We start from the raw sequence: 24500 nt of genomic DNA, 5'->3' as shown, positions 1-24500 counted from the left end.
GTTTGGATATATATATATATATATATATATATATATATATATATTTTTTAAATAGATCGCAATTCGTATTTAGAGACTAATGATTTCACATCAATTGCCTTAGTATCCCATAATGCAACGCACATATCCTTACAGACAAGCTGGAGATATGTTGTGTATGGAAAAACATGCACATTATATTGAAATGAAATAAATGATGTAGAGGGTTTTTTTTTTTTAAATTATTAGTAGTTTAATATATCATTCTAAACTATATCAGTAAATTTACAAACTAAGATTTAAAAAGAAAACATTATTTACTAATATTCTCTGGCAGCTACTTCGAGAAAGGCTGCTTTAGAGATTAATCATTTATTTTTTATTTTATAAAGAAAGACAAATGTTTTGAATATTTTATCTAGTTCTAGTGAGATAAATGAAACATTCAAATTATTCATTGTTATTATTATTATGTGAAAACTCCATGGAGTCCAAAGACTCCTCGAGGAAGAGTGTGCCAACAGCATCGAACGATTGAAATCCTTCTAACTACTAACTTCCCTCAAACTTGCTTAACTTTTTTCGTAAGCTATTAGTAGCAGAGGCTCTACCAATCGACCAAACTTTGCTGGTAAAGGTTGGTTGATTTATACAGCTGTTTCACTTAGGACTCTGCCTTTTTTTGAGGATTAGGAAGAGGTTGTCTGATTTGACATTCATAATATCAGTTTTGCAGCATCATAATGAAGAGTGGATTTATTCCATTCTTGCTTTAATATAAGTATGTAAGTTGACATACATTATTCGCAATGAATAATTCCATGAATATCCCACCAAACACACAAAGGAACCTTTTGTGGATGAAGTCCATCTTTAGGTGTTGGAATTGGAGTTTGATTTGGAGAAAGCCACTGTTTTTTGCGTTTATTATTCTTATACAGCACCCATTTTTCGTCACCAGTTACAACTCGTTTGAAAAAGGGATCATTTTGTTGTCTGGTAAACAATGAATTGCAAATTGCCCATCTCTGTGCTTTATTGTTTTCTGACAGTTCATGCAGTACCCATACACCCTGTTTAAGAACCTTGCCACTCTTATGTAAGTGCTCTTGGACAGTTGACCATGATGAATTAAGTTTCTCTGCTAATTCTTGTATGGTCTGTTTTGGATATGATTCAACGAGAGTCTTAAGAGCATCGTCTTCTAGAGTAAGAGGTCTTCCAGATCGAGGACGATCAGAGAAATCAAAATTTTTTTCTGCAAATCTCCTAAACCATCTCTGACATTTGTTAACCTTCAGTACATCTCCATAAGTTGAGCAAATGATTTTGGTAGCATCGGTAGCATTCTTTCCTTGGTGAAACAAAAACAGCATAGAATGACGTAAATGGTACTCTTCAACTTTAAAGTCCGCCATATTAAAAAAACAATCTAAAATTAAAAAAAAAACAGATTTTTTATATAGAAAAGTAATGCTAATATTTAAATAAAAATCAAATTTAATAATGTATGTGTTATTTAAGAAAAAACAATCTACTAAAAATTACCTATTAAAAATAATTGATTACTTTCTGGTCCCCCTTATACACACACACACACCATTATCATTTTATTTGCTTTGTGCCCTTTATAGATTGTACAGAATGTCACAACCACCAGCAAATAAACAGCAATAAATCAGGTTATTAGAGAATTTAAAGAATACTGGACTGAAAACTGTTGTATGATTAAGAAAGATAATAAAGCATTATCGTTTTTTGTTCCGAATTGTTGTTTGTAGGACTTCTTCTGTAAAGAAACATTTGAAACTGTTCATAATAACTTAAGCAATAAAAGTGAACAAGAACAAAGAGGATTAATTTCTCGTGAACTGAGCAAGAAAAAAAAAAAATATATATATCTGATCTTTGATGAAATTTATTTCAGGTAGGCCTAGTTCTAACTTAGTTGCTGCTAGTTTTGAGGTTTTAAAAGTTATTGCCCAACATGGAAAACCACTCAGTGATGGGGAGTATATTAAAGAAGCATGACTAGAATGTGCTCCTTTCCTTTTTGACAATCTTTCAGAAAAAGTAACAATTATTCAGTGCATTAAAGATTTGCCTGTGAGTGAGTAGAAAAATATCTCAGGATAGGATACTTAAGTTGGAAAGGAATATAGCAGAACAATTAACAAAAGATTTGGCTTTATGTAAGTTCTTTTCTATTTGTGTCGATGAGAGCATAGACATTACATCATCAGCTAGACTAGCAATCTTTGCTCAATTTTGTAGGGTTGACAAAGTATGCGAAGAGATGATGAATCTTGTAATGCTACCTGAGTGTACCACTAGGTTGAAATATGTAAAGCAGTTATGAACGAATTATCTTTTCGGCAAAGTTTTCGTAAGGAAGCAGGATTTGTAAATCTGTTTACAAAACATGTTGGTCATTCACTGATAAGTTTTCATTGCATCATACATAAGGAGACTTTATGTGTAAAAGCTAGCCTAAAGGAACTATAAGAAGTGATGCAAATAGTAACCAAGGTTGTTAATTACATTTCTGCATGAGAAGATTTGAATAAAAGACAATTTCATTGAATGAAGTGGATTCGGTATACAAAGGACTAATAATATGCAACAATTTTTATTGGCTTAGTCGAGGTCTTGTTCTGAAACAATTTGTTGAATGCCTGGATGAGATAATTCTCTTTTTGGCTAATCAACAAATGTCCTATAAAGAAATGTATGACATCGCTTGTGTTTATAATCTGATGCTTTTTTGCAGATTTTTGTGAACATTTAAATGACTTGAACCTTAAACTACATGGCTCTGGTAAGACTCTTGATGTTATGTTTGATGACGTAAAAGCATTTGAAATGAAACTAGGAGTTTTTAAGAGTGATGTAGACAGTGAGAGATTTAGGTCTTTTCTAAATCTAAAATACATCAATGATCTCCAAAGGGATGACAAAACAGACTGCCAATGTCTTCAAAACCTATTTTTAAACGTTATTGTCTCAACTGTTGAGCAGTTCTCTTTAAGATTTGTTAAGTTCAGAGAATTAGAAGAGACTGAAAAAATAAATTAAGCTTCCAGACACTATAAAACTGGATGAATTAAAACTTACAGATGTTTTCATGGATAAATATGGATGATTTTGAAATGCAGTTGGTTGATTTTCAAAGTAGCTCGATTTGGAGGCAGATATTTGTTGACCTTAGTTTTGGCTTGAAAAATATTATAAAAGAGTGATTAGAGATGGGAGTAACAGAGAGAAATGTGGAAAACGAGGTACTAAGGACTTATAATATTCCAGAAACTTTCATATGTTTAAGAACCCTTGCAATAGAATTACTATCCATTATTGCATCTTCATATGCTTGTGAACCATTGTTCTCAGTGATGGAATTTGTTCAGTCTCGTAATAGGAGTAACCTTACTGATGAAACTAGTAGTGCATGCATATCTCTAAAGGTTACAAAATATAAACCTGATATAAATTATCTGTCATCAGTGATGCAGCAGCAGAAGTCTTATTGATGCTAAATAAATAAAAAAAAACATCCACTATTTTCTTTCTGTAGTTTTGATTTAATGTTTTCTGCTAAAAAATGGTGAAGATTAACTTCTGTTTAACATATTATGTAGGTAAAATAACATTTTATGTTATCTGTAATTTTTATGTAAGGGATTAAGAATTAATAAAAGAATAACTTTAATTTAATTTTCTTTTATTGTGCTTTAGTAAAGTAAAATGATTATGAGATTGTTAACTGTAATATATTGGAAAAACTTGAAAAACTTTTCTGATTGATCTTTATAAAAATAAAAAATAAAAAAAAAATTCAGAATTATTGTTTACTCTTTTGCTGATGTTAAAAATTGCATCTTTAAATTGTGTGGTAGTATATGGCAGCTTGAATTACACTTAAAGGCAAATAAAAAATATCCACGCTATCAACAGGGTAGAATGACCTTTAAGTAAAAATTCCATCATTAATTTTTACATTCATTCAATTTTACATGACTCACAATAATGACTCACACAATATTCTTTGATTTTACCACTAGTGTGATTTTTGTTTATTTGAAATGGTTCTCCCAATTTTCTTTCAATACTTAAAAGACACCAAATAATAATATGTTCCCTAAAATTTTGCATCAAAGATTTAGCGATTTTGTCAAGCATGCTTAAAAAGGTCGTCCATCCTTGATCTATAGCATCATGAAGTTATGACTCTTTCAGAAGTCTGTTAATGTTGACTTATCTTTTCCACTGGCTGCCACAAAGCATGTTTGCATTAATTTGTGTATAAAAATATTTGTGTATTAATTTTGAAGTTGGTTATGATGTTGATCCACTAGTTAAATCAGTGATGTGGCTTTTGAGGACAAAATTTTCATTTTTGTCCTCAAAATTCATTTTATACTTCATTTTGAAGTTTGTTATGATGTTGATCCACTAGTTAAATCAGTGATGTGGCTTTTGAGGACAAAATTTTCATTTCAATCCTCAGTGTGTCAGCTCTGAGTTAATATGTTATTGACAAATAGATTTTATCACCAAGTTCTTAGTTGGAAAATATTGCTCTTCTGCTGGCCTAAAACCAATCTTAAAAAATTTCATGAGTCATCCATGCCCTTTGATTACTATTAAAAATCACTGGGAGTCAAGTCTTCAATATCCATGGGTTCTTGGAATGATAGTTACTGAATAGCTTCATTTTGAAGTCTCACAATGCCAGCTTAGGCATTTTAAGAATAAGGGTGGATAATGTACTTTTCTCCAATATAATACTTCTGTGGGTGTGGATATTTGTGAATGTCTTTAGAAGACGATATTCACAAACATTAATGTCTTCCAAATATGAATTTATTTTTCAAGCTTCAGAAGCTTGAAGAAGTTCACATTTTGTCTCTATAGTAGTATTTCCTGCTCTGGAAACCAAACATGACTAAAAAAAATAAATAATTTTTATTTTATTTTTTATTTTTATGGAGAACCCATCCACAGAAGGTTGGTAAACATATATTACACTAGTAACTTAAAGACTTACTTTTAATTAGAATATGCAACTTGGATCTTCTTTTTTATAGATAAAAAAAAAAATCTGCATTAGGGTTTCTGTCCTAATTTCCAGTAAACTTTCAAATCTTTCTTGTCTTGGCTCCCAGGTAAAACAGCTTGAAACTCAAGACCTTTCATTTACCAATCTGAAACAGAAAACTGCAGAAGAATTTATTATGTATGTTATTATTTTTAATTTTAATAAAACAAGCATATCATATAGATATAGACAATGATTAAAACTTAATGATTTTAGATTATTTTGGGAAAATTTGGAGAAAAGAGCAAAGCTAATAATAATTGCAAATGCCTGTTGGAAATACAAATTTCTGCTCAGGATATGGAATGATATTACTAACACAATGTTCCAACATAAAAATGTGCATAAATTTACATCAGGAGAAGAGGCAAGGAATAAGAAAAGACTCATTGACTATTTTATTGTTGATAATGATGTTTTATTATTACTAGTGCAGGACACTACAGTGTACAAAGGATTAGAAATTGGAAGCGATCATCATTTAGTTTTGAGCAGGATAAAATGAATTTCATATCGAAAAGAAGAACGTGTAAGAAACTTTTAAGATGGATAAAAGTTGAGCAGCTTTCAGATGTGAACTGTAGACTAAAATACACAAATATCATTCAAGAAAAAATGAATCAGTTTGAGAACAGGACCTTGGAGATTCAGTGGTAAGCTCTTAAGAAAACATTGATTCAGCCAGAGAGGCATATTGTGAGGTTGTCTGCAAAGATAGAAAAATCAAAACTCCATGGTGGACATAGGAAGTTAAAGGCAGTGAAGGAAAAGAAAAAAGTATACCAAATGTTCCTGGTGATAAGTCAGCTTGGGCTCTTAGAGAATACAGAGAAAGTTCAGAAATGGAGGAAAGAGTGCTGTAAAAGGAATTAGAGATGATAAAGATCACATGAAAACTGGAGAAAAAGATGTCCTTGATGTATGGAATAATTACTTTAAAAAATTGCTGAATGAAACAATCAGTAACAGTACAATGGTAAAGAAATACTCAACAGGCATGCAATTAGGAATATATATCCATACTTGAAGTAGAAAAAGCCATCAAAAGTCTGAAATGTGGAAAGGCATCAGGAGTAAATGATATTTGACCAGAAATGCTCAAGTATGGAAGTATAAAAGTTTTGCAGTGGTTGCATTGCATAGTTCAGAAGGCCTAGACAGAGGGATGAATTCCAGATAATAATCTTAGTAGAGCTCTCATAGTACCCATATACAAAAAGGGAAATAAAACGGAATGTGAGAATTGCAGAGGTATTTTCATGCCAAGTGTTCCTGGTAAGATTTATGCAAGCATACTTAAGAAATGGTTGAGAAGGATTGTGGAAGGGAAGGTGGGTGAAGAACAAGCTGGATTTAGGTCAAAATGGAAGCTGTCAGGATTTTCACTTTGATAAATAGTTGAGAAATCATGGGAATATAACAAAGATCTGTATTTAAGTTTTGCAGACCTGCAAAAGGCATATGACAAGGTGCCAAGAGAAAAGCTATTCAAAATGCTGCAGTTATATGGTGTCAGTGGGCCATTATATCAAGCAGTACTTAATCTTTATTTGAGTTGTAAGTCAGCAGTTAGAATTGAAGGAAGTACATGAAGATGGTTTGATGTTAAATCTGGTGTCAGACAAGGATGTGCATTATTCCTCTGTTATTCATTATCTGTATGGATTTCATTATGAAGGAAAGTGGTATTAAACCTGAAAATTGGAGATGTTAATCTCAGCTCTTTACTTTATGCAGGCGATGTTCTACTTTTAAATAAATCCAGTACAATTCTGCAAGATTCCCTGACTAGTTTGAATACCTGTTGTAATAAATTTGGTATGAAAATCAGCAATAACAAGACAAAGACAATGAAAATAAGCAGAAACATTGAAAATATCAACTGCATTATGAATGGAGAACCTGTGTAACAAGTAAAACATTTCAGCTACTTAGGTACAATTTTTAGTGAATATGGTAAATTAAACATGGAAATAGACAACAGAATCAACAAAGCCGATATGGTAGGAAGTTAACTGAAAAATTTATATGGAATAAGAGAGAAATTAGTCAAAACACTAAATTAGCTATATACAAGACAGTGTTCTAACCAAATTTAGTTTATGGATCTGACAGCTGGGTTAGAAATAAAACACTTGATCAACGACTAGAGACCACAGATATGAGAGTCCTGAGAGAGATTAGAGATGTGAACAGATGGCATCAGTGGCAATATCATATTAAAAATAAGGATATTAGGAATGAACTTGACATTGTCAGCATCCAGGAATGCGTTAGCAGAGCTTATCTCAGATGGTATGGTCACTTAAATAGAATGGGAGAGGAAAGATTAGCAAAACAAGTGTTCTCTGCCAGGTTGGCAGGAAAAAGACCCAGAGGATGACCAAGATATAGGTGGATTGATACAGTAAACAGTGCCTTAGAAGACAAATATAAGAACTGATAATGTTGGAATCTTGACAGGTAACAGATTGATTTGGAAGAAAATTGTTGATAGTAAGTTCCTCATGTAGTACTATCATAATATCCTGTACACCCCTTGAGGGTACATGTCAGGAATTTGATGATGATAATCCTTTCTCAGTACTGTTTTACTCCATTAAGCCTCTGACATGATCCTTTATATAAGTGAACAGATCACTTTATATAAGTGGTATGGTCACTTAAATAGAATGGAGGAGGAAAAGGTAGCAAATCAGATCTTTGATATTAAGAATCCAAGAAAAAATTTTAGAAGATGGTCAAGTTTTAGGTGGATTGATGCAGCAAGTTCCTTAAAAGATTTGAATAGTGTTTGAGGTCTGACTAGTAGAAAGTAATTTGGAGGAAACTTGATAGGAATTAATAATAATGCAAATGTAATGATGTATATGCCATCATGTCACTCCTGCAGTGACATGGGGAAGAAAAACCTTGGACAGGCCATCTTGCTATCATCCGGGAATGGTTTTCATCCAGTAGCAGATTGAAAATGGCTGATGATATATTGTTATGTTCCATTGAGTCATTTTCGACTCCTGGTGATTCTATGAACATACATTCTCCATTCAGATCTCTCCCTGGCCATATCTTTCAGGATTTCCAAGTACATTACAGTTGCTTCTTTAACTCCATCCACCCATGTAATTCTTGGTCTTCCTCTTCTCCTGCTTCCATCAACTTTAGCAAGCATCATCATCTTCTCGACTGTCATTTACTTGCATAATATGTCCGAAGTATGACAATTTTTGCTTGATGATCATAGCTTCAAGGGAGCAATCTGGCTTTATTCTGTCTATCACTGATTTATTGGTTTGCTTTGCAGTCCATGGTATTCTTAGTAAGAGTCTCCAAACCAATAATTCAAATACATCTATTCTTCCTTCTTTTACTCTTTCTCAAGGTCAAACTTTCACATCCATACAGTACCACAGAGTAATACCCATTGCCTTCACGATTCTGATTTTTGTTGTGAGGCTAATATCTTTAAAGATCTTGCTTAAATTTGTCATTGCTTGATGATATACTGTTATGGAATTATTTGTTATTTCTTGTACATACTGCAAAGTTGATGATTTTGATTAAATTTGATATATTTAAATTTTTTTAAAAACCATATAAACATTTTTTTAAAATAGCATACTTCTTGCATTTGAAGTTACTACCATTATAAGTTATTTATTATTGAAATTATAAGATTCTGGTGCCCTTTTTATGACATGGTTTTATTTCATACGAAAGTTGACTCATACTAAAAATTCCTTGTAGGTTTTTTTTTTTTTTTTTTTTTTTGGCTTTCTTTAAAATAAGTTTCCTCATTAAAGAAAATAAAAATAATGGTTTTTATGTATGCATATTGCATTTTTTTTTAATTTCTTTTCAGCTTTTCGTATTGATCTGCAAGTTTGACTTATCCCTGAATATGCCTCTTTTTGGCAAATCTCAGAAGAGTCCAAGTGAGTTGGTGAAGTCTCTGCGGGATGCTTTAGTGGTACTAGAGCGAGGAGACAAGAAAGCTGAGAAGGTACCACATTCTCTACACATCACAGATGGTGGTGGGTGGGCTTCATTACCTGTCTTTAGCTGGCATGCATCTGTTAAATTTTGCATGTTTTCTCCTCTTTCTTCATCCTTCCCCCTCCCTTTCTCTCCCCCTCCTCTCTTTCATCCTTTCCCAAGTTCATTTTATAGTGGATGATTGGCATGCCGCATTTAGACCGTTGTTCACACATTCATTTATGTGTGCAAACTGTCACTACATCCCTATTAGAATTAGTAGTAATGCAGTGTTTAACTATCAGGTTTCTGATAAAAAAAAATTCTCTTAAAATTCAGGCATGTTAGTTTTTATGTTTTCATTCTGCAGAATTGTTGAGAAGAACTTTCATGTTAGAGCACTTACTTCAAATTAATATAAAATAACTCAACATTTTTGTCTATATATCAAGATCATCATTAAGAATACACACTAAGTAAATTAAATACATAAATGTGACTACATCAATTGCTACTGATTAGAGTTTGGTTCTTTATAGTCTTGTTATTTTTAAGATCTGTTTATCCAAGGATGACTGGTTAAATATTAATGTATATTTCCACTCTTCCTCATTTTTTTGTGTTAGGAGATTAGGGTTTTACAGTCCTGTTTTTCTGTTATCCTTTTTCCTTAGGTGTTACATGAATTGCATATGGGCCTTAATTTTAATTATGATGGCTTAATTTTAAGCCATCATTCTTGTTGAGATTGAGAAGAAGTATTAATATCTTTCAGGCTTCTTTGCATTTTCTTTTGTACTAAGTCTTAGCACAGTATAAGGACTGGATCCTTTTCTAGTCAGTTTTGTTGTATGTTTGAGCTGCATGATCACAAAGTTCTGAATTTTTCCTGTAATTAAGGAATTTAATATGCCATTTGTGTTCTTTTCTTATGATTTGTATGTCCTGTTTCCCCTATGTTGCGTAAGTTATTAGATTTTGTATACACCTAGGTGGGTCTCTATGAGGCCATTCCAAAAGTAACATTGTTTTTAACACTAAGTTTTGAAAGTATACAAAAGATAAATCACTTGCTAATTTAATCAAGTATATATTCTCCATTTGAATCAATAACACTTTCAAAGTTGTGAAAGCTTCATAATGCCATTTCTATAGAATTCAGGAGATTTGGAGGCAAAGAAATTGCATAGGCTCAATTTCAGTGCCTCTAATGTATTGTTTTTCATTAATGAAATGTTGCAAACTTCGAAATAAGTGGCAATCTGAAGGTGCAAGATCAGGAGTAGAGAATACGGAGGATGTGGAAGCTTTCCCAGCCGAGATCCTCAATCTTGGTACAGGTGATTCTTGTACTATGAGGGTGTGTGTTATCATGGGTGGAAAAACAGTGCCCTTTCAATTGACCAGAGAACACTTCTTTTCCTTCAGTTTTTTATTCATTCGATCAAGTTGTTCACAGTATTCAGCTGTGATTGTTTGGTTTTGTGGCAAGAGTTCGATGTGTATAATACCAGCCATATTCCACCAAATGCTTAACAAAACCTTGTGAGAGTGAAGGTCTTGTTTTGACTGAGGTTTTGCCTGTTCCCATGAATGAACTTAACGTTCTTGTAAAGTATCCGCTTTTTATCATGAGTTGACAACATAACTCAAAAATGGAGATTAATCCTCTCAAGAATGAAGAGCAGTGCAGATGTTGACAGGCTCTCTTCAATTGTTGTTTGTCCGTTCATGGGGAACCCACTGAGCTGAGCTTAGACACTATTCCAAGCTATTGGAAATGGTGATGGAATGTCAGTGATGATGAATTGAAAGATCTTTTGCTAAATCTTTAACAGTTTTGCACTAAATCTTCAACAGTTGCATTGTCATTTCTTGCAATAACGGAATTAAGCTGAAGTTCCCTTGTCAAAATTTTTGGAACCATCGCTGGCACTTTTGCACATTCAAAACATTATTGCCATACACTTCTTGCACATTTTTACAGTGTTAGCAGTCTTGTTGCCTTTTTTTTTTTTGAACTCATAAGGCATGATGTGCCTAATGTGCTCTTCAATGACTTCCATAGTAGTAACAGGTTATTTAAACAATAACTTATGCATGATGTTTTTGCAAGATGAAATTCTTTAGCTTAGTGTTACTAATAAAGCCTTAAAAATTCATGTTTAGACAAGCTGAGACACGTTTGAACAAGTACAGTATAAAAAACATTACTTTCGGGATGACCTGATATTTTCTTAGATATTTCACTAATGGTGATTGGTCTTATTGTAATTTTTTTTTTTAATCTTTTGGTTGCATTCTTGGAAAGAATTCTGATGATTATTTTCTTGTAGCCATTCTTTATAAATTTTGCTTGTTAATTGAATCATTTTTCAGAGCCATTTTTCATTGATCAGAGCAAATTATTAAAGCTTTATTTTTGACATTGCTAATGACACCTAGTTTTTGTTTTGGATGATTATATGTACATGTGCATTTATGTTTATGTTAAACAATGAAGGATAGACAGCCTAAGGTAATATTTGTGACAAGTATATCCAGAAAAGCAAATGTGTTGTTAGTTTTGATTTCACTGGTGATTTGGACACGTTTTTGTTCGTTGTTCAGGTGGCTTACAAGGTGTTTAAACTTTGGCAACCATTGGGGCCAAATAGGTAATATATCACCAACATACCTGAGCAGTATTTGGGTTTCAGAGTTGCTGAATCAAGAGCTTATTGTTCAAAATCATCTGTATGAATGTTAGCTATTGGAGTGTGGAGAGCCCATGGGCATATCTTTTTTTTTTTTTTTTTGTAAGTAGAAGTTATTTTGTCAGACAAAATAACTGGGCCAAAGGGAATGTGATATCTGGTGGAAATTTGTTCTGGAAGAGGCAGTGGTAGAGACATTTGTGAAAAGGGCAGTTATGTCCAGACTGACTATTAAATCTTTGTTGTTGAGTGTGACTTTCTTAATTTTGTTTATGAAATGTTTTTGTATAAGAGGGGAAAGACCTATCAAATTCTTGAGTGCTGATGCCTGTTTCTTGGCTAAGGTAATTAGAGTTGTCAGTTTCTTCGACTTTTGGCTGCAGTGGCACATTGGTTTTGTTTAGGGACACAGACATTGCAATGTTAATAGTTTCTCTGAACCATGTGGTGACCAACTTAAGTTATCTGTTGTTTTCTTATTGATGCTGTTTATTAGATTGTAATTAACTAATTGGTGTGTCTGGTTGTTAGGTTCATTTTTTTTTCTAGGCAAGTTGTTCGGTTAAGAATGACAGTAGCATTACCTTAGTCAGTTTTGGTAATAACTTAACATATATAGAGGAAAACAGGGCATGCAATCCCATCAGGAAAAGAACAACACAAATGGCATGTTAAATTCCTTAATTAACAAATCAGAGCTTTCTGGTCATGCAGTTCAAACATGCAACAGAACTGATCGGAAAGGCACCCAGTCCTTACATCGTGCCAATACTTGGTAAAAAAGAAATTTAAAGAAGCCTGTGAGATGCTAATCCATTAGCCCAGTCTCAACAAGAATGATGGCTTAAAAGTTCCAAGGATTTGTAAGTCCAATGTACAATCCATGTAACTTCATGAAAAGGATAACAGAAAAACAGGACTGCCGAACTTTAACAATCTCCAAATAAAAAAACAGGAAGAAGGGAAGTATAGAACAATGTTCAACCATTGGTCTCCAATTTATAAAAAGAACATAAAAATAACATGACTATAGAAAACTCTAACCAGTAGCAATTGATTTAGTTACAAGTAAAGTAAGTGTACTAACACAGTATTTTGTCTCCATAATTCTTCACAATGAATGCTAATTAATTACCATGTAAAAATGAAAGAAATTGCCTTTCTGTTTTGTTTTTCACTTATTCCATATACTAAAACCAGACCAGTATACATTTTTTATGTGTATGGGAAGATAGCCAGAGGCCAATTATTATTTTTTTGCAGGTAGATTGAAGAATACTCCATCCACTTAAAAATATCAAAGTTGGTGTATATTTTGCATGTACTAACTTGCTGCTCCTCTCTTACTGTGAGTAATTGTATCATCCTGTTGCATTTGCCATTGGAAAATATTCTGATGTTCAACATGAGAGATATTTGCAACTATAGATTAGTGATTAAATCATTTGTCAGCCAACAAAGAAATTGATTGTCATTTCTTATCCTGTACAAAGACAACCACAAGTTCATTGTACCATAATTCAATAAACATTACCAACTTTTTGTAAATGCAGCATGCATGTATTACTTTGATTTTCTGACTAACCTGACAGTTCTTTTCAATCTTCAGTAGGTCAGGTGTAAGTTGCTAAGTTTTTAACAGTTCATTTAGTTTCAGCCAGGTGTTCAAATGCTAAGTGTAACCAAATCTTTCAAATTTGATTATAGTTGTCATAGTTTTGTGGCAACCCTCCACTTCATTCTTCTTTCACTTTGTTGCTTGCTAGAATCAGTACTCATTCCAAAATTTTTCAGGTTCCATTTAACTCCACTTTTGTGACATTTTCAAAAGCAATCTTTGTGGAAAAAAAGTACATATAAGCAATTTTGCAAATACAGACAGTCCCCAAGTTATGTAAGAGTTATGTTCCACAAACTTTACATAACTCAAATTTTACTTAAGTTGGATATAATCCCCTTGCCAATTAATCACACCCTATTGATTACATGTTTGCATCATGTAGTGCATTGACATGTTGTAAAGGTTATTTCTGTTAGTTTCATCCATAGAATGCATGCACAAATTAGATTTAAGTATGTAATTATTAATGCAAAGTAATAAAGCATAAATGATATTTTGAAAAATATTTTATTATTATCTGAGACCTCCAGGGAGTCAAGGACTCATTGAGGGAGGCTATAAATCATCCAAACCAGCTTTCATACTTCCCTTAAATTCATTCACACTAGATGCACTCAATACCCCTAAAGGAAAACTATTCCACTCACTCACTGCTATCCGGGAGAAAAAAACCTAGTTCTTACCTCTTTCTTGACTGTGAACAAATTTAACTTCCATGGATGCCCCTGTGTTCTCTCCCCACCTTCCATATAACAAAAAATTACATCAGATGATATCCTAATATCCTATAACACCCCTCTTTCTTCTATTAATATTTCTATTATTTCTATTAATATTTCTATTAATATTGCGAGTATGCTGACCACATACTCGCAATCTGTACTCATAATCTAAATTTCATAATCCGGATATAATCTTAGTTACTCTTCTTTGCACCCTTTCCACAGCTTCTTTACCCCTTTGGAACCTGGCAGACCAAATCTGTGCACAATGATCCAGGTGTGATCTTATCAAAACCTTATCAAGAGGCAAAATGACTTTCTTATCGTTACGTGTCGAGGTTTGCTTCAACATCACAATTATCCTCTGCGTTTTATTTGCAATTTTTGCTATGTGACCTTTAAACTTCAAACTCCTATCCAACAAGATGCCTTGCCTACTCAGTTTCTTGTAGCATAACCCTGCAAATATGATATACCACTGGAAATCTCATCATGCCAAAAGTGCATAACTTTACACTTACTAACATTAAATTGACAGCCATTTTTGTTTGCCCAAATTTCCAGCCTATTCAAATCATTTTGTAAGTGCTGAATATCAGTAGCATCCCTGATTGTCCTCCCCATCTTTGCATGATCAGCAAACAATTGCACATCTGATGTTGGACCCTGCCTGATATTATTAATGTACAGATTGAACAATAATGGCTCAAGGATTTGATTTTATTTAAATTTAATTTTGCTGTTCAACCTTTTGTGTGAAGTTATCAAAAGATTACTGAACAGTGGCTTCTTTCTTCTTTTCATAAAACTTTATAATAGGTTAAAAATTCATGTTTCTCTTGGGACTTTATAAGACCATGTGGCATTAAGATCCATCCTCCAATTGTTTTATTTACCTCCATGTTGACATTGAAACATTAAAAATGTCTTTACCTTCATTATCCAGAAATTTTCATCATGAAAAGTATCGCATTATGGAAGCATCATGTTCAAAAGTGGTGAGTGTGCACATAGTAAGGGGAACTTATGGTCTATCCATTTTTAATGCATTCCGTGACACAGAAATCAACTTACAAAATTTATAATTCTGCAGGATGTTATGTACCTAGTATAAATTTTTTTTAAACATAATTATCAGATGAGTACTTAATAATTATTCTTTATATAACTTTAATTTTCATCTCTAGATCAGTTTTGGTGTATTTGCACGAGTTGACTTTTTCTACTTCTGTTCCTGTTTTTCTAGTCAAGATTGTACTCTGCCCCCCCCCCCTCCCTAGCATACACAAACACTAAAAATCATGAAAATGTCTACACAGCACATCCCTGTTCAATAATCAGGAAGGTGCCTGCATGCACCATATAGTTGTCTTCCTTGCTGGTAACTGCTGTTAGTTAGTGTGCGAGTAAGCATATATGTGGTAAGTAAAATTCTTATAACTTGAATTTTTTTTCTGAATAATTTGCATGATTCTGATATTTAAGTCAGGGACTGGCTGCCTTGTACTTAGTCAAAAATATTTTGTTGAAGATACCAGTTTCTTCACTATGAAGAAATTGAAACATCAATATTATAGTGGCTCTACTCACTATAGCGAACTCATAAGTACTATAGGAATAGTGTGTTATAGTGGATAGTTGACTTTTCAGTAGTTTGCTGTCATGTGGGTGCTGTGTATTACCCCACCTGATGTGCAAGAATTAACTGGTTATGGTACAAAAGCCTTCATAGCTCAGTCAGCATCAGTGATGTACTAGTTGTAATGACCTGGGTTCAGCTCCAATAAAACAGACAAACCAGCCAGAAGAGCATTATAACAAACACACATTAGACATTACACTGGCTTATAGCCTCAGCTTTAGCTGTATTTCAAAGCAGACACAAGAAAGATTATGATACATTAAAAAACTGCTTATTTGAAAATAGAAATAACATACATATGCTAGGAAGAGCATTGTAGCATGTAATGTTCTTAGTGTTTGAGAAATTTACTTTACACAAAAAGGAATCTCTAATGTTAACATCTGAACATGAGAGGATATTCTAAAAATGTACTTCATGACCAAAAGTAGTTTAAGTACCCTACCTTCTGTTTCTTAAATTGAATTGGAATCCAAAAATTGTACTTTATATTTAGATTTTCACAAGCACTTTGAGTAATTTTGACATAATTCTACTTACCACAGAGAGAGTAAACATGTGTATACCTAAAGTCATGTGTTTAAATGCCACGATTTGGCTTATAGTAATTGATGTTTAACAAAAATGTCCCCTTTGATATACTTACTTGAATACTGTTGCATATCAGATTGTAGTCCATACCTCAAAATTTTAAATGAATTGTGGACAGCTTATTAAAAAAAAAAAATCTTTACTGAGAAATATTATTGTTCTTAATGAAATATTAAGACCAACAATGGCATGTATATCTACCATTATTGCTATTAAGTAAACAGTTTTTACACGTCCTTCCTGGTGTTTTGAAAGCAGATACATAGCAGATGTTACAGTAAAATTATAGACTGCTACAAGTAAGAGGTTTAATTACCTGATGTTTCAACCTTTGTATTAAAGTATCATCTGGAGTACACACTGGCAGTCCCTGACTCTCATAAACTTGACATATACAAAATTTCCTGAAAAGCTATGTAAAAAAATTAGAATTATAAAAATTTTATTTACACTGTGTATGTTATTCACATGCCACCTAATACTGTCATCTGCACTGCAAATGACAGTGCAGATGACAGTATTTGTATTCATACACTTTCATAATTTTTAGTGTTTTTGTGTGTGCTGGGGTAGAAGACAATCATCAGGAAAAGAAACAGAAGTAAAACAGTAAACCCCCTGCTTAAACTCACCAAAGTTGAACTCAAGATAAAACATGTTTAGAAGCTTTCAAAATTTATTTTTGTGTCAGATGTTAAAAATGTCTTTACCATGCGTTTCCCTTACTATATGCACATGCAACATTCTTGAATGCAACTTTTTCATAAAATAATGATTCCATAATGTTATGCTTTTTTCATGATGAAAATTTCTGGTAATGCTGGTAAAGATGCTTTTGACGTCATTATGAAGGCAGAAAAAGTAATTGTGGATGGATCCTAATGTATCATACTTTTAGAAGTCCAAAGAGAACAAATAGATGATACTTTCAGTTTATTGAGTACTTTATGAAAAGAAGAAAGAAGCCACTTTTCAGTCATCTCTTGATATCATATGGAAAGTTTAACAGTCAAATTCAACATTTTCTTTTCTATTTTCTTATACTATTTATATTGTTATATTACTTTGCAATAATAATTATATATTGAAATTAATTTGTATGCATCCTGTGAATGAAAAATAAACATAACCTTTAAAATATGTTAACGCACTAACCGTATACATGTATTGTAAACATATAAGTAATAGGGCACGATTAATGGAAAAGAGAGTTAATCTGACTTAAAAATTAAAGTTTGCAGAACATAAGTATTATGTAAGTTGGGGCTATCTGTATATATGCATGCACACAAAGAGAGAAGCTACGTCACTGTCTAAACAGTATACCAAAGTATTACTACTTTGAGTAACCACTACCCTACTAGCCTGACCTGTGAAGGGGTGAAACATTACATCAAAAGTAGTCCTTTTTTTTTTTATGTGGATAAAAGATGAGTTTGTCATATCTAACCATATCACTCCAATGCATGAGAAGCTGTAAGCGAGGCCTAAAGGGATGTGGGCAGAGAAGACTAAGTCCAGGAAGTCAAGAGAAAACTAAATTCTTTTTAATCAATTTATTATATATATATATATATATATATATATATATATATATCACTACAAAGTATTACAGTAAGTCAGTGCCATGTGTGGGTGGGGTTAAGAAGAAAAACATCTGTTATTCTTTTTTGTTGTAGTCTTTGAGGAAGGCTCTTCCACAGATTTAGGGATGAGTTTGAAAGATGAATCGGAATAGCATGTTCAGTTGGTTAGCAGTTCCACTGTATACGGATGTTGGCAGGTGGTGATCATGGTATTTAGTTTTAACTAAAACAAGGAGTGTGATGGATGGCAGTCTTTTGAACAGCACTCATGAAAATATCTGTAAAAGAGAAATGCTGAAACTGACTATTTATGAGTTAGTGGCTGGCAAGTACGAGAGAGGTCATCAGTTTGAGATGTTTGCATGCTTCAAGATTTGTTGTATGAGTAGAAAATATGGAGAGAGTGTGCTTTCATCAGCAAAACTGCATGGTTTGATGTCAGTGGGAATGTGGATGGTGAAATGAGCCCTGAAGTTTCACCAGCATTAGGAAAATCCGAAGAAAAAACTAGGATGTGGAAAGCAGACCATAGGATTGTAATTTGTTTGAGAAGCCCGATATTATCATATCAAATGCCTTTGAAATTCAAGCACAACACAGGTTTCTCCAAATCTTTCCATGGCATGTGTTCAAATGTGAGTGATATAGACAGTGATATCTGTAAATTGTAACTTTGATGCAGTTCTCTCCCCTCCCCCTCCAGAGGTTAGACTAGTAGGAGATTAAATTAATGATACTGCATGGATTATAATGCAGCTTGTCTCTTTATACATATGTGTGTAGTGATGTAGATGATAACCTTAATATAAATGTCAAATTGTTGGATAATTATCTTTGTTTATATCAAAGTTATTAATCTCACATGGTAGCAATGTCTATAATTTTACCATAATAAATGTTGGTCGCCATGTAACAATGAATAAAAACCATAAAATGAATAGAAACTAAAGATACACTGCAGAGTAGGAAATGAATTTTGGATATATAAGAATGTTTTGAAAAAAATTTGAATGTAAAGCTGATAATAATGGTAAGTACATCCATTATTAGATTTCTACATGGGATCTGGACTAGTTATGAACCTGAAGTCGATAATAAAAATAACAAATTCACAAGAGAAAAACTCATAAAACAAAAAAAAACTTGCTCATTATGTTATTTTTGATATGTTTAGTTTAATCCAAAAAGGCATGAAAGCGTATAAAGGATTTGAAATAGTAAGTGATCACCACACATACTATTGAGCAGGATAAAAACGAGTATTTCACTAAAAATAAAAATATGTAATTAATTTCTGAAAGAGAATCATGGTTGAACAACTCTCAGATGAGAATTGTAGATTCAAAAATACAAAATAACATTATCACATCAGAATTATTAGAATACAAAATGAAAGAATCTGAAAACAAGAATAATATGTTAGAGACTAAGTGGAAGAATCCAAAGAAAGTGGACTGAGCCAGGGAATCCTATGGTAAAGTTTTCTGCAAGAATATGATAAGAAGAAATTGTATAAATAGTTCCTGGCTAGTAAGTCAGTCAGCATATGTTCTTAAAGAAAAGAATAGGTAAAACCCAGTTTATATTAAAAAAAATGTCACTTGGATACTTTAAGAATAATATAATGGCAATTACTAAATAGCTTAGAAATTGAGAAATGATTACCATTACCACAAAAGAAATTGAAGATTATAAAGGTGATTTTTTATATAAAAACAGAAGATAAGGTTTGGTGTGATTGTAGCAAGTTAGGAAACAAATGAATTTCAATATGTAGTGTAAGATGATTGTCCTGCTTGTTTGAGGCTTGAATTTGTTGAAAAAGTTCCATTTTCGGTTTGTCGAACATAAGGATTATCTAATCTGACCTGTACGGAGCACTGATTTCAACCATTGAATACCTGTGGAATGAATTGTGAGCTAAGCTGAATTGTCTGACAATTTTGCTAATGCCCTTCTGATAGAATGGAAGAGAATTATCATAGCAACATACCAAAATCTAGTGGAATAGCCTTCCCTGAAGGTTGAAGGCTGTTAAAGCAGCAAAGGGTGGGCCAATTCCATGTTCTTTTCATGTCAGAGCAAGAGTTGGGATGAGCAGGTGTCAGGATATTTTTGATAAGATGGTGTGTGTCTTCAAGCCCTTATTGGTCTTGAAGAAAGTATCTGATAAAGTATTAAGGGAAACTTGATACAAAGCAGTACATCAAACTGTCATCCCATTGGCTTCACCTCTGTATTCTTGAAAGTAATGCATGTCATTAATGGCTAACTTCTTCACTGCCTGGATACCAATCAATTAATTATTGATCACTGACATGAATTCTTCCATTCTTATTCTGCATCAGATCTTCTAGCCGATGATTCCCCATCTTTGAATACAAACCATGGAAAAGTTTGGAGAAACTTGCATGTTACCCTTGATATTTCCAAGGTATTTGATCCTTCTTACCAAGCTATCTTATTGGCTCCTTCATGCCCTTTGTGATTGAATTACCAGCGTCGTCTATGGTTGATTATTGCATGCCATGATGGACAGCAGATCTCATTGGATTTGCTTATCAATACTGAGTTCTGTGTTTTCATCCACACTCTTTCTCTTATGTATTTTTTTTTTTTTTAATTTTTTATTCCATATCCAAACACAGGTGGTACAGTAGTAAATAATTGGTACATTACAAATGAGAACAGCTTAAATTTAGTTAAAATTTATTTAAATTATACAGGGAATAATAAGTAAAATATGAGGGAAAAAGAAACTATACATAAGTTATGTACAATAAATATGGTGAGATGTTCCTCCAGCATCTTGCACAATCAACTGCTCTTTCTGTGCAGGATATCAGGTCCTCTTTTGTGCAGGGTGATTGAAGAACAGGGCAAGAAAGGTATTCCATAGACTGAGTTGTCCCACACTCACAATTATCTGATGGAGCTACTTCTCCTGTCGTTTGTAGTCTGTTGAGGCTTTTCCAAGTACTCCAGTCCAGTGGGCACCACATGGAAGATGTTTGGCTGTTGGAATACCAGTATTATTCTCAGAGTATAGTGCAAACCATTGTTGAAGTCTTGACTCGGGGGGGGGGGGGTTTAAGATGGTTCAATGATCGCTAGGAAGCTATGTCTTGATCTTACTCTTTGAGGCACTGTAGTCTGGCCAAATAGTGGATGGCACTCATCATTCATTTGTCTGCTTTTTTCATCAGCTGAGAATGCAGATCTTTGAATTGAAGGGGAGGGGTGCAATACCAGCCAAAGTATACAGGTCTTTTTTCAGAATGCCAGGATCTGGACCATACCAGGCAGGCATATTCAGCAGAAAAATAGCAAAGGACCAATGCAGATGATTTTAGTGTGCTAGGGTCTGCATTCCATTTGGAGAAAGTAAGATTTCTTAGTATGTTGCATTAACTTTTGCCTTTGTTTTTTCTGTGTGTGTTTTATACGAAAGAGTGTGATCGAGAGTCACACCGGGGTAGATTAGGTTCCAGATTGTTCTATATTAGAGCCTGCCCAAGAAATCTGTAGCTTCCTATTGGCTTCTTTATTGTTAAGGTTGAAAAGATCAGTCTGGGTTTTCAAGGAATTTGGTTTTAATTGATTACTGCTATAATATGTGGTTAGACTATTTAAGCAAGTGATAAAGTAGTTTCAATGGACTTGAAATTTTTTGATTGAGCAGCTGTGGCAAGGACAATATGCAAATATTGTCAATGCAAGAACAAATTGGAATGTTCTTGTATTTGGGGTGGTGCACCTAAAATATATCAGTTTATTTATTCGTATGGAGTTTCCTCCCTTTTTCTCCCCCGTCCCTATTGGGGTGAGTTGAGCCCCCTCATGAGGGGTTTAAGTATTTATGGCTTTAGATCCGTGTGTGTGTTCACAGGGCTGGTTTGCCTGCTTGCGGAATGAAAAACGTCAGATAAACTGGCAGAAAAAACCCTACTGCCTGTGCCCAAGACCGGCTAACTTGGCTATGACTGAGGAAGATCCTCAAATTCCTCACGTCTTCAGTGGGAATCGAACCTGGGACACTCCTTCCCCAGTCATATGGTTGCGAAGTGCACAGCCACTAGGCTAACCATGCGGACAATATATCAGTGACTTTCCCTCACTAACTTCAAATCTCATCCATGATTTTGGTGATAACAGGATATTCAAGGTATTATATAGGTTTACAACCGTTCTTGTTGGAATTTACATTAAAAAAATCCATTCCTCTTCTTCATTCAAAAAACCCTATAGTACCTAGCTGATTCAAGCTGCAAGATCTCTAACCATTGCCCCCCCCCCCCCAAATACTATCTCTTCTCTGTTCTCACATGGGTTGAAGATAATCTATTGAATTTCCAGTGCTATCAAAACACAAATCTGTCTTATTTTTTAGAAGAAAGATCTTGCTTCATTTCCCTTTCCTTTTGATAATGGTCAAGTTGCTAATCAAGATGGGTTTTCTCTTCTTGGGGTGACTTTCACATCCAAGCTATCATGACACAAATATCATATCCATAGCTGCCTTAATCTTGAACAAACTGGATATTCTTTTTCATTCAAAATACTGTTAGAAATCTTAGAATATTGTTCTTGCATTTGGGATGGTGTACTCAAAAAATGCTCAGCTGTATCCAGAAGAATGTAATCTTCTTAATAATCCCCCCCCTACCACTTCCTCATATTCTCAATTGTTTTTTCATAGTTGCTGTCTCTTCACTGTCTTTTTATAGGCATTTTCATGAATCCTGGTTAACTGAACTGCCCACCACAATTCCTCTAATCATAAGAACACAAGTAGCTTCTGGTCAACATCCATACACAGTTCAACTCCACAGTTTTATTAAATCAACTTATTATCCTCTTCCTTCATTCCATGTACATCTGTTCTTTGGAACAGCCTTTCTTATACTGTTTTTCCCAATGAATACAATCCTCAGCTTTTCAAGAAACAAGGCCATAGATTTCTTTTTTCTCCTTAACCACATGCTCACACACTAAACTGTTTTGTTATAGATTTTGTGACCGCTCAAGTGTAGTCTTAAAAAACAAACAAACAATAGTTTATACGTAAGTTGTATGTCAGTCATTATAGACTGTACAGGATTGTTTAATGTTCTTAAATCATGTGGAAGGCAGGGTTGTAACCATTGTTTACTGTCACCATTTATCATCTGTATGCACCACAGGTGTGGACCTTTTTTTTTAATATAGTAATCTGATGATGTCCTACTCAGTATGATAAAAACCAAGGTCTCATCTTAAATCAGCTATGGACATTCTATATAAAAGACCTGCATATTAATGAAATAGGCTATGAGAGAAGTTATGCAGCACATTACAACAATAAGCCATGCATCTGATATCTTTCTATGATATTCAGCATCTTGCTGAAGTTTAATTTGAATAATGACAGTTGTTAATTCAGACATCTCTGTGAATACTTCTATTTTTTTTTAATACATGAAAGTACACGAAAATGTACAAAACTAGGAATTAAATAATTTCTTGCAAAAAAAAAAAAGTTGCACATGGTACTTGCTAGACACAAAAGCATAAACAAGAGGCCATTCAACCCTTAGCACATTAGTACCATGGGTGGATTGATATGGTGTACAGAGAAAGAGGAACTTGCTAAAATCGAATTGAGGATCTGCAGGTCTTTATTTCTTGCTAGAATTGAGTTGAACACCTGCAATTTGTATTCTTTTGGAAATACTGTAGAGGGAAGCCTATTTCAAAAAACAGCAATAGAGAGAGTGAATCAAGATGAAAAATAAATGGTTCTCTCTTTTTTAGCTGAGCTGTAAAGAAGCATTAAGTAGATTCTGCATATGTTTTAACAGATCTAGAGAAACGTTTGTGAAATTACCATTGCCGTTTGTAATCAATAACTATGTGAATAAAAAAAAAATTGTAATTTATATTTATCGTTTATTATATTGATTATAACATTACTTCTTTTTTTTTTTTTTTTTTGTATTTCCACTCTTACTTCGTTATTTTCGTGATTGCTTGAGCTTGTGCAAAATGCCAATATGCTCCAATCTCTAATTCACGTATAATCAGGTGTAGTCGCGACAGTGCGACACCCTGGTACTTTTTTAAAACTATCAAAATTTTTAAATTCATTATAATAAATTATAAAAATTATAATAATGAGACTTATAATGCATTTCTAGCTTTTGGTCAAAAAATACAGCTTGCTGCTCCTGTCATTTTCGTTTAAGAAAACAAGGCAATCTCTCTGCCATATAGCCGGCGCAATAATAATAATAATAATAATAATAATAATAATAATAATGCCACACTTCGTGCTCTGGATTTTTGTTTCCAAGGTAGAGCCCTGGCACTATTTCTTTTAGGACTACAACACTCCTGCGTATAATACTATTCTATCCATCTATCCCAGTGGCTTTAACAGGCCTTTAAGGCCCACAACCTTCCAAGCATGCTTGGATTTCGTAACTGAAATACAAGGATAGAATGGTCACTCCTATGCCTCAAGGTATTCTTGGCTGTAGATCTGTGTGTGTTCAAAGGGCCGGTTTGCCTGCTTGCGGGATGAAAAACACCAGATAAACTGGCGGGAAAAAACC

The 24500-nt window shown here is 33.5% G+C and overlaps 1 protein-coding gene across 2 annotated transcripts in view; it reads left to right on the top strand.

Moving 5' to 3' along the window:
- Nucleotides 1-24500, top strand: part of LOC150100477 (protein Mo25-like) — a 182163-nt gene that overhangs the window by 2053 nt on the left and 155610 nt on the right. The window contains exon 2 of one of the 2 annotated variants that reach the window (XM_090402309.1): nucleotides 8937-9077. In XM_090402309.1, coding sequence (XP_090258435.1) covers nucleotides 8976-9077 — 102 coding nt within the window. In that variant the 5' untranslated portion in view covers nucleotides 8937-8975. Of the gene's footprint in view, nucleotides 1-8936; nucleotides 9109-24500 lie in introns of those variants that run through there. The other variant, XM_090402310.1, reaches the window with a different exon arrangement.

Source organism: Typopeltis vanoorti, chromosome 13 (genome assembly GCF_054136105.1).
Source record: "Typopeltis vanoorti isolate ZY-2024b chromosome 13, IOZ_Tvanoo_1.0, whole genome shotgun sequence".
In the NCBI taxonomy this organism is placed as follows: domain Eukaryota; kingdom Metazoa; phylum Arthropoda; class Arachnida; order Uropygi; family Thelyphonidae; genus Typopeltis; species Typopeltis vanoorti.
Note: the sequence above shows the minus strand (reverse complement) of the source record. Positions and strands in the feature narration are given on the sequence as shown.